The 13,568-nt window shown below is 54.1% G+C and overlaps 4 protein-coding genes across 4 annotated transcripts; 2 read left to right on the forward strand and 2 right to left on the reverse strand.

The window, feature by feature from the left end:
• Positions 1-1,121: 1,121 nt before the first annotated feature.
• On the forward strand, positions 1,122-2,879 carry P168DRAFT_251747 (putative disulfide isomerase). The gene is made up of 3 exons (XM_024834283.1): positions 1,122-1,403; positions 1,473-1,480; positions 1,547-2,879. The coding sequence occupies exons 1-3, from the start codon at positions 1,245-1,247 to the stop codon at positions 2,745-2,747; spliced, it is 1,368 nt and encodes a 455-aa protein (XP_024693448.1). The 5' UTR covers positions 1,122-1,244; the 3' UTR covers positions 2,748-2,879.
• On the reverse strand, positions 2,879-6,628 carry P168DRAFT_289718 (ribosome biosynthesis protein KRE33). Its single transcript, XM_024837061.1, has 2 exons — positions 3,442-6,628; positions 2,879-3,306 (listed from the first exon to the last, which is right to left on the reverse strand). The coding sequence occupies exons 1-2, from the start codon at positions 6,438-6,440 to the stop codon at positions 3,096-3,098; spliced, it is 3,210 nt and encodes a 1,069-aa protein (XP_024693449.1). The 5' UTR covers positions 6,441-6,628; the 3' UTR covers positions 2,879-3,095.
• A 922-nt stretch (positions 6,629-7,550) lies between these two features.
• Positions 7,551-10,911, forward strand: P168DRAFT_234316 (putative capsular associated protein; the record flags this gene model as incomplete). Its single annotated transcript, XM_024833408.1, has 7 exons — positions 7,551-7,597; positions 7,658-7,716; positions 7,790-8,106; positions 8,177-8,593; positions 8,649-8,801; positions 8,852-9,282; positions 9,333-10,911. The coding sequence occupies 7 exons, from the start codon at positions 7,551-7,553 to the stop codon at positions 10,909-10,911; spliced, it is 3,003 nt and encodes a 1,000-aa protein (XP_024693450.1).
• A 661-nt stretch (positions 10,912-11,572) lies between these two features.
• Positions 11,573-12,709, reverse strand: P168DRAFT_235712 (glycoside hydrolase family 16 protein; the record flags this gene model as incomplete). The annotated part of the gene is made up of 3 exons (XM_024833484.1): positions 11,573-11,734; positions 11,830-12,253; positions 12,345-12,709. 3 exons carry the CDS (start codon positions 12,707-12,709, stop codon positions 11,573-11,575), a joined length of 951 nt encoding a protein of 316 aa, XP_024693451.1.
• Between the last annotated feature and the right edge of the window lie 859 nt (positions 12,710-13,568).

Genomic DNA, 13,568 nt, shown 5'->3' on the forward strand with positions numbered 1-13,568 from the left:
CTTCGTTACATCGTTCGTTGCCTTCTTCGTTACATTTTCGTTGCATCTTCATTTATATCCTTAAAGTTACATTCTTGTTTAGACTCCCATCTTCTATTTCGGTTCTTAGCTCCTTTTTCTTCAGTTACATCACTTCATGGTCCCCAGACCAACAGTATATAAAGTCCCTTCGCTCACTGGGGATTGACTTGACAAATTCAACATCCAAATTGACTAGCTTTCAAATTTGTGTCATTAGAAATATTCAGCATGAGATTGTCTCAGTGTTTCGTTACCACGATTGTGCTCAGCACAGGAGCCTTGGCCATCCCCGCTCCAGAGCCGCAAGTTAACAACTACGGCAAGGCTATAAGTTACATGATGGACAGTGTTTTCCCAAATAGAAACTGGCGGTGGTGTGCAGTAGGGGTTCCGGTATGCTCTTTCTTTACCTTTGGAGAGTAAACAGCTGACATTAGTAGTGTAACGCTGACACCGATTGCACCGAGCAGCTGGATTGCAAACTTGCTAGCAGTTTAGTTAATCATAATTCAGCGGAGGTAACTAGTCCATGGCTTCCTTGCTCTATCACATATACTGATTGACCAAATAGCCTGAGCTGAAGAATATCCATTGTGGTCGATCGTGCTGGACTGTAAGTGATGTGATACTACTGATAATACCGGGAAACTGTGCTGCGTGGATAGCTAACAGTTCTCAGTGGCTAGAGAAGGCTAAATAGACATGACGCCCATGTGGAATGAATGCTATCTTGTATCACAAAGCAATTCACCTTGTTGGTACTTTAGATAGCATATATCGTAGAAATAGGAAGCCCCTTCCACTTGAAATGGTTAATTTAAGATTTCTCTCTGGCTAGCATGAGGAGCCAGCAGATAGATTGTGATCAAGTACGGAGTCTCAAAGGAGGTTACTTGGCCCCCCTGAGTCTATTCTAATAGAAGGTCTATACTTGATAACCTACTTTATTTTTAATACTTGTAGTAAAGATATAGTCATCGTTTGCTGACATCACCAAGGCTAACAATAAGCACTGATCCGGGGAGTTTGTCGCCTTGCCTATTCGGGCGACGCGCCAAGAGCTTCAGGACACCTTGCGTCAATCTCCCCATCCAGCCACCATTCAACTTCGCCTCGAGCTTATAATTCCTCCCGGTTCCCTGTCGTGTCCTGAAGACGTCCCTCCTGCTATGTTCTATGCTTAACACGTGTCCTTAAAAATTTCAGGTCTTTAATTCCACTTCATGATGCAGTTGCAGTCTAGTCCTGCGCTTCTTCTCGTCGCGTCGCTTCTGGCAGCTCTCCCTGTCAGCGCGGATGGCCTGTATACTAAGAAATCGCCTGTGCTGCAGGTAGATGCGAAGACTTACGACCAGCATATCGCGAACTCGAACTACCCGTCGGTAAGTGGACTCGAGACAGAAGTCCCCGAGTAGACAGTCACAGCAGGACTAACATCGCTTGGCTTCAAGATCGTAGAGTAAGCAGCTCTCCTCTCTTCACCCCTCTACCTTCATCCCCAGATCTAACAGGATTGCGTCGCTAGATTCTACGCGCCATGGTGCGGCCACTGCCAAAACCTGAAGCCCGCCTACGAGAAAGCCGCCAAGAACCTAGACGGCCTGGCCAAGGTAGCCGCGGTCAACTGCGACGATGACGCAAACAAGCCCCTCTGCGGCCGACTGGGCGTGCAGGGCTTCCCGACGCTCAAGATCATGACCCCGTCCAAGAAACCCGGCAAGCCGAGAGTGGAAGACTACCAGGGCGCGCGGAGCGCCAAAGCCATCGTCGACGCGGTGGTGGACCGCATCCCGAACCACGTCAAGAAGGTGACGGACAAGGATCTGGACGGGTGGCTTTCCGAGGACGAAGAGAGCCCCAAGGCTATCCTGTTCACCGAGAAAGGCACGACCAGCGCCCTTATCCGCGCCCTCGCTATCGACTTCCTGGGCTCGATCAAGGTCGGCCAGATTCGCAGCAAGGAGTCCGACGCGGTGGAGAAGTTCGAGGTGGAGAACTTCCCCACCCTCGTCTTGCTCCCTGGCGAGGGAAAAGACCCTATCGTTTATGATGGCGAGCTCAAGAAGCAGCCCATGGTCGAGTTCCTCAGCCAGGCTGCGGCGCCCAACCAGGACCCTGCTCCCGCCAAGTCCAAATCCTCCAAGTCAACCAAAGCGACCAAGTCCGCTGAAAGCTCCAGCAAGCCGACCGAATCACCAGAGTCAAAGGCTGCTGACGATGAAGATAATGACAACGCGCAGGAAAAGCCCGCAGCCCAGCCCCCCGTCCAGTCCCACACTATCGACACGCTCGCATCCGCAGAAGCACTAGACTCCGCCTGTCTCATGCCCAAATCCGGCACCTGTGTCCTGGCCCTCGTCCCCTCGTCCAGCGAGACCGGTCCCGCACAGGAAGCCCTAACGAGCCTTGCCGAGATCGCGCACAAGCACGCGCTCAGACAGACGAAGCTCTTCCCCTTCTACAGCGTCCCCAGCACCAACGACAAAGCCCAGGCTCTGAGAGACGGCCTGGGCCTGTCGGCGGATGCCACGGAAGTCGAGATCATCGCGGTCAACGGACGTAGGGGCTGGTGGAGGAGGTATGATGGTAGCGCCGCCTACGGGCAGAAGGCGGTAGAGACCTGGATCGATGCCATCAGACTAGGTGAGGGAGAGAAGAGCAAGCTGCCGGAGGGTATCATTGGCGCTGCGAAGGAGGAGGCTGCTGCCGATCACGATGAATTGTAAGTTGGTGTGACTGTCGGCTATCTGTCCCGAGGAGGATGGGCATAGCGAACGTTTAGGATACCATCGGCTCGAAAGAGTAGCGCAAAGTAAATGTAGGTTAAAAAATTTATATAAAAAAAACTTTTATTTTTCTCTCTTCAATATCACTGCAACACAGTAAATATCTAATGGATATATAAAACAGCCAAATGAAAAAACGCCAATTATCGTAAAAATGCACATACACACATACACAACAAGGAAGGAAAAAGGAAACCACACGACGCCATATTGCATTCCATAGGGCTAGTTGGGTTATTGAAACCAAACCAACAGCTTTGCAAGACAAAAAACAAAGAATACCTCTAATCAATGCTTGCTCTTCTTCTTCCCCTCCGTCCCCTTCTTGATAATCTTCTGTCTCTTGGAGTCGACCTCCGTGTCGAAGAGCTCGCGGGCGGATTCGCCCTTCTTGCGCTTACTCTGCTTGGACGACTTGATGCTGACGGTGGAGGCGCCTCCGCCGCGGACTTGCTTCTCGGCTTCTTCCCAGCTGGCGTCGCCGTTATTGATTGCGTATCTGGAGACTGGGAATCAGTTATTGTTCATTTCATTCTATTCTATTCCATGCGCTTGAACGGGAGAAAGGCCGGAAGACTCTTGAATGGGAGAGGCTAGAAGCAGAAGGAAAGGGGAGAAGAGGGAGGGAACTCACTGCTCAAGCGGCAAAGAGTCGATCAGAGCGCGCTGCTTCTCGCGCATCTCGTCGTTCACCTGCTTTCCGCCCTCGCGGAGCTCGTCGTCCAGGTTCTGAGCGAGGGGCTTGAAGCGCTCGTCGATGGACTCGTCGTGGGCGTCGTTCGCGGCGTTGCTGACGGGGATTTTCTCCGCGGGGAGAGTATCGGCGACGGCGCCCTCGACGAGGTTGCGGAAGTGCGAGGACATCTTGCGGACGATCTTGAGGAACATGGCGAGAAGCTGCGACGAGGGCAGGCTCAGCTCTGACTGGAGGGATTCGAGATTCTTGCGCTGCGAGCCGATGGCGAGCAGGATGGACTGCTGCACGCCCGAGAGGCTGACTCGGCCGTTGAGGCGGCCAGCGAAGTAGTACTCTGCGATGGTGGGGACCATGTCGAGGATGACGTGGTAGTCGAGGAGGTTGTTGGCGTAGCTGTCGAGGCGCTTGAGGTCGAAGGGGGAGAAGGCGGCGTCAAGGTCGGCCTTTCTGAGGAGGGCGGTCGTCGTGGCGGCGTCCAGCTTGGCGCCGGCGTTGGCGGATTCGCAGATGCTGAGGGAAAGCACGGAGGGGAATTCGCGGAATTGGTAGGAGAGGAGGGCGAGGAAGCGCTTGTGGAAGTCGCGCGCGAAGGCGCCCAGCCAGGCGGGGTCGTTGGACCCCGGGGAGAGGGTGCGCAGCATTACGCAGGAGTGCTCGCCGGTGAGCTCGTTGGGCGTCTGGCGGAGGTAGACGGGGGCGAAGGCGGAGCGCTTCCAGAACTTGTGCAGGGAGGGGGTCAGTCCGTAGCTGACGCCGACGTAGTCCAGGGCGTCGGGGCGGCGCTCGGACAGTTTGCCGAAGAGAGGGGGCATAGAGCGGATGTCGCGGACATGAACGTTGTCGTCCAGGAGGCTGGAGTTGGTAAGCTCTGCGTCGGTGACCCGGACCATGTGCTCCTGAGCCTGCTCGGCATCTTCCGACAGACTGGTGAATTTGCCTTCGTAGAAATCGATCAGCAGCTCCAAAGCGCGCGATCCATAGCCCATGTTCATGTACTCGGGGTTCGTGGCGATGCGGACGATTCTGGCGCCCGACAGGCCTGCGAAGTCCTCGTCCTGGTACTGCTGGCTCACCAGCCAAGGGATGAGATCGCCGCCGGCTCGCTGGCCGCGGCTCAGGGCGTTGAGCACACTCTGTCTGCTAATGCGACCTTCCAGCGCCACTTGGACGACACAGAGGGGTTCGGGGAGTTTGGTTGCGGCTTCGTCGATGGGCGGCACGAGAACGAAGAGCTGATGCGCCGGAGCGTCGCTCATCAACTGCAGATCGTTGGGGGTGTTCTTGTAGTGACTCGCGACATACAGGGCCATCATTTGCTGGAGGAACTTCTCGGAGACGGGATGGAAGGAGAACAGGGTGTCTCGGTTGACCTGCAGGAGTTGACACTTCGAGGGGTGCGGGCAGCCCTGGGTGTTGATCTTGGACTTGGGCAGCGTTGCGTCGAGACACAAGACTCTGTTCAGCCATTTCTCCACATGGTCTCCCGGGGCATATCGAATAGGCTCGGACAGAGTGATCTCCTTCAGAGACCGACCACCCAAGCTTTTCTCCGAGTTCTTCGCAGCCTTGCCCGTGGCGCGATCGGCGACATCGATGTCCTCCTGGCCATTGGTCTTGAGGCCACCCCTTGACTGCTCTCGGAGCTGTTGAATCAGTTTCAGGGAGAGAGACCGGCCCGTTCCTTCGTAACCGTTGATGGTAGACGCCATGAAGACCAGATAGGGTCCCATGAGCTTGCGGACCAGGGGAAGCGGGATCGCAGCGGCTTCATCAATGACGAGCAGTTCTGCCTGGCCCAAAACGTGGGCGTCCTGGGGCTGGATATACTGGATAGTCTGGCGGTGTTGGCGGTGGATGTTGACCCTCACGACTGCCTTGTTGAAGTCGGGGTTGGTCGACTGCAGGATGGTGTAATCGACGTGGTCGAGATACCCAAGCGCGTCGAATCCTTTGAAGATGAACTCGAAAAGAGTCTTCAAGTTCTCCGGGCTCGGGGAGGTGATGAAGATGTTGCTGTACCCATGCGCGACGGCGGCCGCAATGGCCACACCAAGAGCCGCGGACTTACCACGACCTCTCGCGGCGGTCAGCGCCACCGTGTTGCGAAGCGTCTTTTCCGTGATGGAGTCAACGAAAGTCAACAGTGCTTTCGCCTGGTCGACGGTCCGGGCCAGGTTGACCAGCGATCCGATCGGCTGCGTTTCTGCCAGACTCTCCTTGATTGCCTTGAGTTCCTTCTGGGCAGGCGTGCTGGTCGTATCTACCGACTCCGGGGGCGGAAGCGGCTTCACGTTTTTGCCTCCGGAGATGGGCAAGACGTTCATCTCGTCATCGAGGACCAGACACGACTCGCAGCTGCCTAGGGACAGGATAAAGCGTTCGTTGAACCGGGCAACGACATCATCGTGGGCTTCCGTGCGGTATCTCGAGTGGATGTCCATCGACAGGGTGTAGAGCTGCTTCAAGCTGTTCATGCTCTTCAAGAGCAGCAAGACCATTCCTCCACCCTCGACGGTCTCCACCGTTCGGGCAAGCAGGTTGGGCGTCATGGCTTCGAAATCCTGGAGAATACACATTCCGTAGGTGTTACCAAGAATCTTCTCCGTCTCCTTGTAGTAGACATAGCGGATCTGGTTGAGGGTGATGAACAGTTCGAACGGATCCTCCGAGTTGGGCTCCCGGATGCCTCTCTTGACTTCCTTCTTGATGCGCGCCTCACGCTTCTTCCGGTGACTGGTGAAGCCTAGCAGATCCTTCTTGTACGCCCAGAGAACGGACTTATTCTGTTTGACATCGGCGCTCGACATGAGATAGTGGAGATTGACGATGACATCCTTGGCGCGGTCGCCGACGATCACAAAGAAGCTTCGTTTCTTTTCCTGCACGCCATTCCGAATGAGCGCGGGGATTCGCGAATCGATCGCCTTGCGAGGCATGATGGGCAGCTGTCGGCTTCACGAGATTATCGGTATATCGGCGGTAGCGCAAACGAAACGGTATCGAGATATTGACGGGGAAACCGTTGCCCACACACAACCTTGCGTCCTCCGTGGGACAGTCCAAACCCTTGAGAAATCGGGAGGAGAGAGAGTGGCCGGTTGGTGGGAATCGAATTGCAAGATTGCTGTCGCTTGGGACAATATTTTCGTATGCGCCGGCAAGAAAAAAAAAGTTATCAGCGGAGCCATGATCTGCCGTTGTCCACCGCCTTCTGCATCTGTTTCCCTGAGTAGTCATCACACTGCCAGACACGTGCCGCTTGATCTAACCCAAACAGGTTAGCCCTTATAGTGCAGCGCTATGTCCAGCATAGTGCCTGGATGCTGACCTCAGCAGGATTGTGCTGGGAAAGGATCGACGCGATTCAAAGCAGGATTGATGACGGTTGATTGGCCTCAAGTCTGGTTAATTTGCTGGATGACGAGGCCTGGGACCATGGGAGAGATGTGGAATTTCCCTGGTGACAAGAAATGCACAAACCCCGCCTGATCAGGCCAGGCGAATTCTCAAACCGACGAGATATATGGTCAGTTTGTAGGGATCCAGGATTCTGTGCAAATAAACGCGCATTCGAGATCACGAAAATAGGAAGAACAAAAATACGATATTGAAGGTGGTGATCGATGACATCGACTACCTGGGATACTTGATAGTTGATCCTCATTCCACGGTCCAGGCCTGACATAGCTATTATTTTCTTATTTTGATCCTGGGCCTCTCTTTGCTCCATTCCTCGACCTCTTGGTCCCTTTCTTTGCCCATCGCATTGCTCTCCCTTCCTTCGCTCCTCTCCCCTTTTGATGTCCCCACTCCATGGGATCAATGTCTAGGGGACCTTCTCCGCAGATCTATCATTAAGACCGAATTCATTTCTAAAATAATATCCCTCCGGTCATCGTTATTTTGGTTTATCCGACTGGACAAGCTCTCCCCCTTGCCCCCCGGTCGTCTCACGATCGCCTTCCCTGCTTGCGACCTCCACTAAATGATGCGAATTGGGAAGTGATGCAGTAATGGCGTTCAATATTTACTGTGATTAATGCAACATGGTCACTCTCTTCTCCCAGGAGACAGGCCTTCGGGCTTCGTTGGGGTACGCATGCGACCGTCACTCGTCCCCGGAAAATTGAGCTGATCAAATATAATACTCCAGTGTATTTATACTGAGTTGTACAGTTCTCTCCACGAGTTATAACACTACCTTTGCCTTTGGTACGTTCGAATGGGCGGTCTGCTGTCTCCTGTGTTGGGGCGATGAACTGACAGATCGCGTGGATCCGTACAGATCATCCTGTCAAGACAGCTATCCTTACATGTTACCTTGCTGCGTTCACGCTCTTCATCCTAAGCTTCTTCATACCTACGGAAATAAAATCGTCTTCCCCGCAAAAGTACACGTCCATACCTCTCACCGAACGCGACGAGTCCCTCGAGGAGGCATCCTTGTCATCCAACCTCAATGGCGGCCATTTTCCGTCGACGCGAAAATTCAATCGGAGACGGTGGGCGAAGGTTCTCTTGCTGTCGGCGGTGGGCTCTATAAGGGTGGCGTTGTATCGCGAATTCACCATCGATGACGGGTGTACACCGGCCGGCTACACCGTGAGTGCGCATTGCAAAATCAAGTCACAAAGATCAGACGAGTCGATGCTGATGAGGAATATGTCTATAGTGGGCGATCCCCTTCCTAGTCGCCCTATACGACTACATTCGCAACCAGCGTGCCCGACCGACTCCCAAATGGACCGAACCCGACGGACCTTCGAATGTGCTGCTCCGCAGCCTCATCAACTTCGTCAGTCGCGTGCACTTTTACGTCTGTCATACGCGCGTTCGATATCTGATATCGACTGTTCTCCTTCTGATCGGGGGCATGATGACGAGTGATTTCGAGAAAGGTCGGCAGTCAACCTTCATCTGCCCCATCACCTCAGGCCATTATCCGCGCCTCCGCATGTTCAAAGTGCTCAGCACACTCCTCGACTGTGTGATTTTGATTGGCGCTGGCGAATTGGCCCCCAAAGGCGGACGGTCGAGAGACGGTAGAGGGAGAAAACAATCGTTGATTTCGTGGGGGTTGGGCTTTCTTGTAGGTTTTAGACTGGGATTCAACAATCGCAGTTCGCTAACCGCCTGCTTGGCAGGGAGTCGCCTTGGTTTGGACGACCACTGATATTATTGCCCAAAAGACGAGCTCGATATGGGATGATGGTGGCTTTGTCAGTTCTCACTTCCTGCGGAGCTCGGTCTGTCAAGGGCTCTTGGTGACTTTGGTGGTCGTGTCTGCATCCCAGCTTGTAAGTGATGTTTCCGCTGGGCACTTTTTGAGCCAGGCTAACAACCCCAGATTCCATCCTACGGCGCAGTTGGGCTCGCCACGCTAGCCGGCTTTATATGTATCTATTTCACATGGTCCTCGGCCTTGTTCAACGGACAGCAGCCCTTTCCGTTGATTTTCCCTTCATATGCTCTGTTTTCGCTCCTATCAGTCTTTCTGAGCGTCATCGTGTTGTTGGCTGGCCGAACAGCCTGCGGTGATGAGCCCGAACCGCTTCATGCCTTCAACATCGGTATCCGGGCGTTCACCATTTTTCTATTCGGCATTGGGCTGATCTTAGCGACCCATCAGCCCAGTGTTGCCCATCTCCATCCGATCGATCTGCTCATCCACGACTCCCAGCAGCAGCACAGCGCGTGGTTGGCCCGAGCCAATATCAGTGAGAGCCTAACGGAAGCTGTCCGACGTTACCGGGACAAGTATCAGCAGCATCCACCACCGTGAGTAGTCCCCGCATCCCACCGCGAGCGTCCCGCTGACGGCAGTATAGGGGCTTCGACAAGTGGTATGAATATGCGACCAGCAGGAAATCAGTCGTGCTGGACGAGTTTGATCAAATCCACGAAAATCTTCTGCCGTTCCGCGCTCTATCGCCGCAGCAAATCCGGGAAGAGACGCAGTTGTTGAACACGAATCCATGGAACAGCATCGGCGGGCTTCTCATCCGCAACGGCACCGTCCGCATTCAGGATGGCATCAAGCCCACCCACGCGTGGATGGTGGGTGGCGCCATTGAGATTATCCAGAAGTTCGTCGAGCACCTCCCCGACATGGACATCGCTTTCAACCTGGACGATGAGCCGCGAGTGGCGGTCCCATGGGAGAAGATGAGGGTGTTCAAGGGAGTGGCGCGGTCGCGGGATCTTCTCGCGAACCAAGACCCATCGCGCGAATGGTCCGCAGACCGTAGCGAGACCTGGCCTCCTATCGAGCCAGCCGATCAATCGACGGACACGAGGTTTGTGGAGAGCTCCTTCAAAAACATCTTCGATCGCTACGTCAGCGTCCTCTGCCCCCCGTCCTCGAAAGCGCGTTCGCAGCGGATCTGGGACCGAACCAGCACATGTCTCGGCTGCGTCCGGCCGCACTCGCTGGGGCAGTTTCCCTCCAACTGGGAGGTGGCCACCGACATCTGCCACCAGCCGGACCTCGCGTTCCTGCACGGATTCATCCAGTCCCCGGCCTCTTTCAAGGTCTCGCAGGAACTGATCCCCGTCTTCAGCCAAAGCGCCCTCCACGGCTTCAGCGACATCCTGTACCCCAGCCCCTGGAACTACGTCGACAAAGCCGTCTACAGCCCATCAGATGAGTTCCCTGACGAGCCATACGAAGACAAAGAAAACCGCCTCTTCTGGATCGGCGCAACCTCCGAAGGCACCAGCGCCATGGGCCAATGGAAAGGCAAACCGCGCCAACGCCTCGCCCACCTCGTCAACAACAACACCCTCAGCAAAGTCGCCGTGCTCCTCCCCACCGAAATCGGCGCCGAACCCCCCACATACTCCTACCAAGTCCTCGACGGCCGCGCGCCCCTCGACATCCTCGGCCTCGAAGCCACCGTGCAACTCTCCCAAGTCGACCACTGCTCGGACGGCGACTGCGAAGAGCAAGTCGACGAGTTCCACCCATCAGGCCACATCGACTTCCAAGGCCACTGGGCCTACCGATTCCTCTTCGACGCCGACGGCGCCGGCTTCAGCGGCCGCTTCCTCCCCTTCCTCCTCAGCCACAGCCTGCCGTTCCGCACGGGCCTCTTCCGCCAGTGGTTCGACTCGCGCCTCACAGCCTGGATGCACTTCGTCCCTGTCGACCTGCGTCTGCACGGCCTGTGGAGCACGCTCGCTTACTTCGCCGGCGCGGACATCACACTCGACGAAGACGGCTCCGTCAAGCGCAAGCTGCTGATGGAGCCGCATAGCTCGCGCGGGCGCTGGATTGCGGAGTCGGGCCGCGAGTGGGCGCAGCAGGTGCTGCGGAAGGAGGATATGGAGATTTATTTCTTTAGGTTGTTGTTGGAGTGGGGGCGGTTGACGGATGATCGGAGGGATGAGTTGGGGTTTAAATTATAGTTGGTCTGACATATATAGAGCTAGCCAGACATTTTGGTTATTTATTTCCTTATTTTCTTTTTTTATTTTCATTCCTTTCTTTCTTTCGATTCTATTCAAAAGTGTAGTGAGTATCTAACTAAATAACTAACTAACTAACCAACCAACCAACAGCAACTCCACCATACTAGTTGGAACACGCGATATAGCAATTGGTTAATGCTTCTGTCTGTCCCTAATTGGGGGAGTGGTCTGCAGCTATCGTTGGTTTGATCTGTGTTCATGGAATGATAATGTATATAGACATAGTATAAATGTATAACGGTTTCCTAATCACCTATCCAGCTTGGACAGTTCAACTCTCCTAGATTGTGAGTACTCAGTCCAGTAATGTACGTAGCATTCACGTGTGCAAGTAGTAGGTAGTAGTAGAAGTATGGATGTAGAACACACGCAACATAATCTCATCTCACATAAATAAAATCATAAGTCCTAACACTAAACCAAACCAAGCTAAATTAAGCTACTATATAAAAACGAGCGTATCCAACTATATAGTTAGGGTATACATCAACATCCACATCTACACCAAACCCCCTAGGTACTTTACGATATCAAACCATCATCCCAAAAGAGTGTACTGTACCCCCGGCGCACACACTAAACCCCAAAATAATATATATCACTGCGAATACACCTTCAGCGAATTAATCCGCCAATACGCATCGCGGAAAGCACCGGGGTTATTCGCGACGAAGTCAGTGCAAGAGCCTGCCTTGGAGGCGCACGAGCCCGAGTTCCACACGGAGCCGGCCCAGTCGCCGCAGAAGGTTGTGTCGAAGACCTTTCAGTTTATTAGCCTTTTCGTCATGATATGAGCGGGAAGGATAGAAGGGAAGGGATAAATAGATAGGAAGAAAGAAAAGGGAATATACGTACAATCTGCATGTCCCTAAACTTCGCATCGATATTGCATCCCCCGGCGAACTTAGCAACAGGCGTCCCCCACCCAGCAGGGTTAGGATTCCCCGCTGAAACATCCCCCGGGATCGCATTGCGCGGCCAAAACCAGATACTGATCGCGGAGCCCGTCCACTCCGTCGCGTAGACGCCGCCGCCGGCGCTGTTAAACCCGGTCCCGTAGGACTGCGCGGATCCGGCGGAGATGCTGCAGCCGGCGTTGCTGGCTTGGTTGGGGGCCGAGACGTAGCAGTTGCTTGATTGGAGGGAGCCGGAGAAGCCTGTGTTGGCGATTGTGCAGCCGTCGGAGGTGTGGCCGGCCATGAGGTTTGTGGCTTGTTCGTGGACGCCTTCGATTATGTCGATTTCGCCGTTGTTGGGCCAGTTGGGGCCGAGGAGCCAGCTTTTTTTCTTTTTGTTAGATGTATACTTTTTATCTTATTTTATTTCTTGTTGAGAGCAGAGAAGTATGAGGTAGAGAAAGGAGTACATACTAAGCAGGCCAAGTCCCGCAGATCCCACCCGGCATATGCTGCAAGTCCAGAATGAACAAGCCATGGTTATAGCTCTTGTTACTACTGATGCGCACGCTCTGGCGTCCCCCGCTGGCTTGGTTCTTGAAATCCACGCCCATGTAGACGGACTCGCCGTCTGCGGAGACCAAGCCGCCGTTCTGGGCGGTGCCACGGTCAATGTACTTCACGAACCCGTGGGTGGGGTCGGTGTCTGTGAAGAAGGTGAACTGGTCGAAGAAGGCATTTGAGGTGCCGTAGTCGTCTTGCAGCACGTAGGCTGTGGTGGGGAGAGAGAGGGATAGGGACAGGCCCAGGATGGGAAGGAGTGTTGAGAGGAGCTGCATTTTGCAGGTACTTTGGTTGAATGAGTGGGTAGTATATAAATAGGACAAGGAGCGGAAGATGTATACAGGAGATCAACTCCAGATCGATATAAGGATAGACGTTAATTGGAATCCCAAGGAGAGTGAAGAAGGTGGTAAGATAGGTATGTATATATCGGTCAGACCAAAAGCAAAGCGCGTCCAGCACTTGTAGTAAAAAAAGTAAAGGAACGGTGACAACCACCTTCAGAGAATCAATCAATAAATGCCACAGCCTGAGCGTACAAAGGAGCGTTGTGTGTATTACAAGAGGAGTCTTTTTCTTCCGACACTCCCCCAGACCTGCCAGGCCCAGGCACGATTTATATACCCCTCGGACGCAACGGGTTCTCTCATCTCTGGTGTGCAGGCGAGATTGTGGCGTCAGCCATGATACACCCACCGGACCAGAGAGAACGGGGGGCTGGCCCCGTGGGTTGTAGGGACATGGCTTGGGAGTCACCAAGATGTGCGTCTCATCCATGTGAACAATGGAGTGAGGTGGAGGGGTCGAACGTGGTACCATAGCCGCAAGTCTCTTGGAAGCCGGCTAGATCTGTCGTGGACCGGCCTCAAGTACGGTCGACAAGGGGTGGAAGCCATTCTCAATAGGAGAAAGAGAACAAGGACAGGGGATGAAAGAACTGTCCCAGCCGGCCAAGTAGGAGGCGATCGTCTGTCAAAGAGAGTACACACATAACCCGCCAGGTGGCGCGTGGCACAAGGCTTTCTTTTGGGAAGGGGGAGGGAGGACTGGGTCGAACTCGACCAACCCTGAAGCTGGTTCGAAACTAAACTAGACTGATGACAGTATCAGGATGGCTTGTTCGGAACTGTGTGC

Source organism: Aspergillus campestris (assembly GCF_002847485.1).
Source record: "Aspergillus campestris IBT 28561 chromosome Unknown P168scaffold_5, whole genome shotgun sequence".
Lineage (NCBI taxonomy): Eukaryota > Fungi > Ascomycota > Eurotiomycetes > Eurotiales > Aspergillaceae > Aspergillus > Aspergillus campestris.

Bases quoted from the DNA above. Each gene is read 5' to 3' on its own strand.
- P168DRAFT_251747 (XM_024834283.1), top strand. From the start codon at position 1,245: ATGATGCAGTTGCAGTCTAGTCCTGCGCTTCTTCTCGTCGCGTCGCTT.
- P168DRAFT_289718 (XM_024837061.1), bottom strand. From the start codon at position 6,440: ATGCCTCGCAAGGCGATCGATTCGCGAATCCCCGCGCTCATTCGGAAT. The intron at 3,307-3,441 runs GTGAGTTCCCTC...CCCAGTCTCCAG, and splicing joins GACTCTTTGCCGCTTGAGCA to ATACGCAATCAATAACGGCG.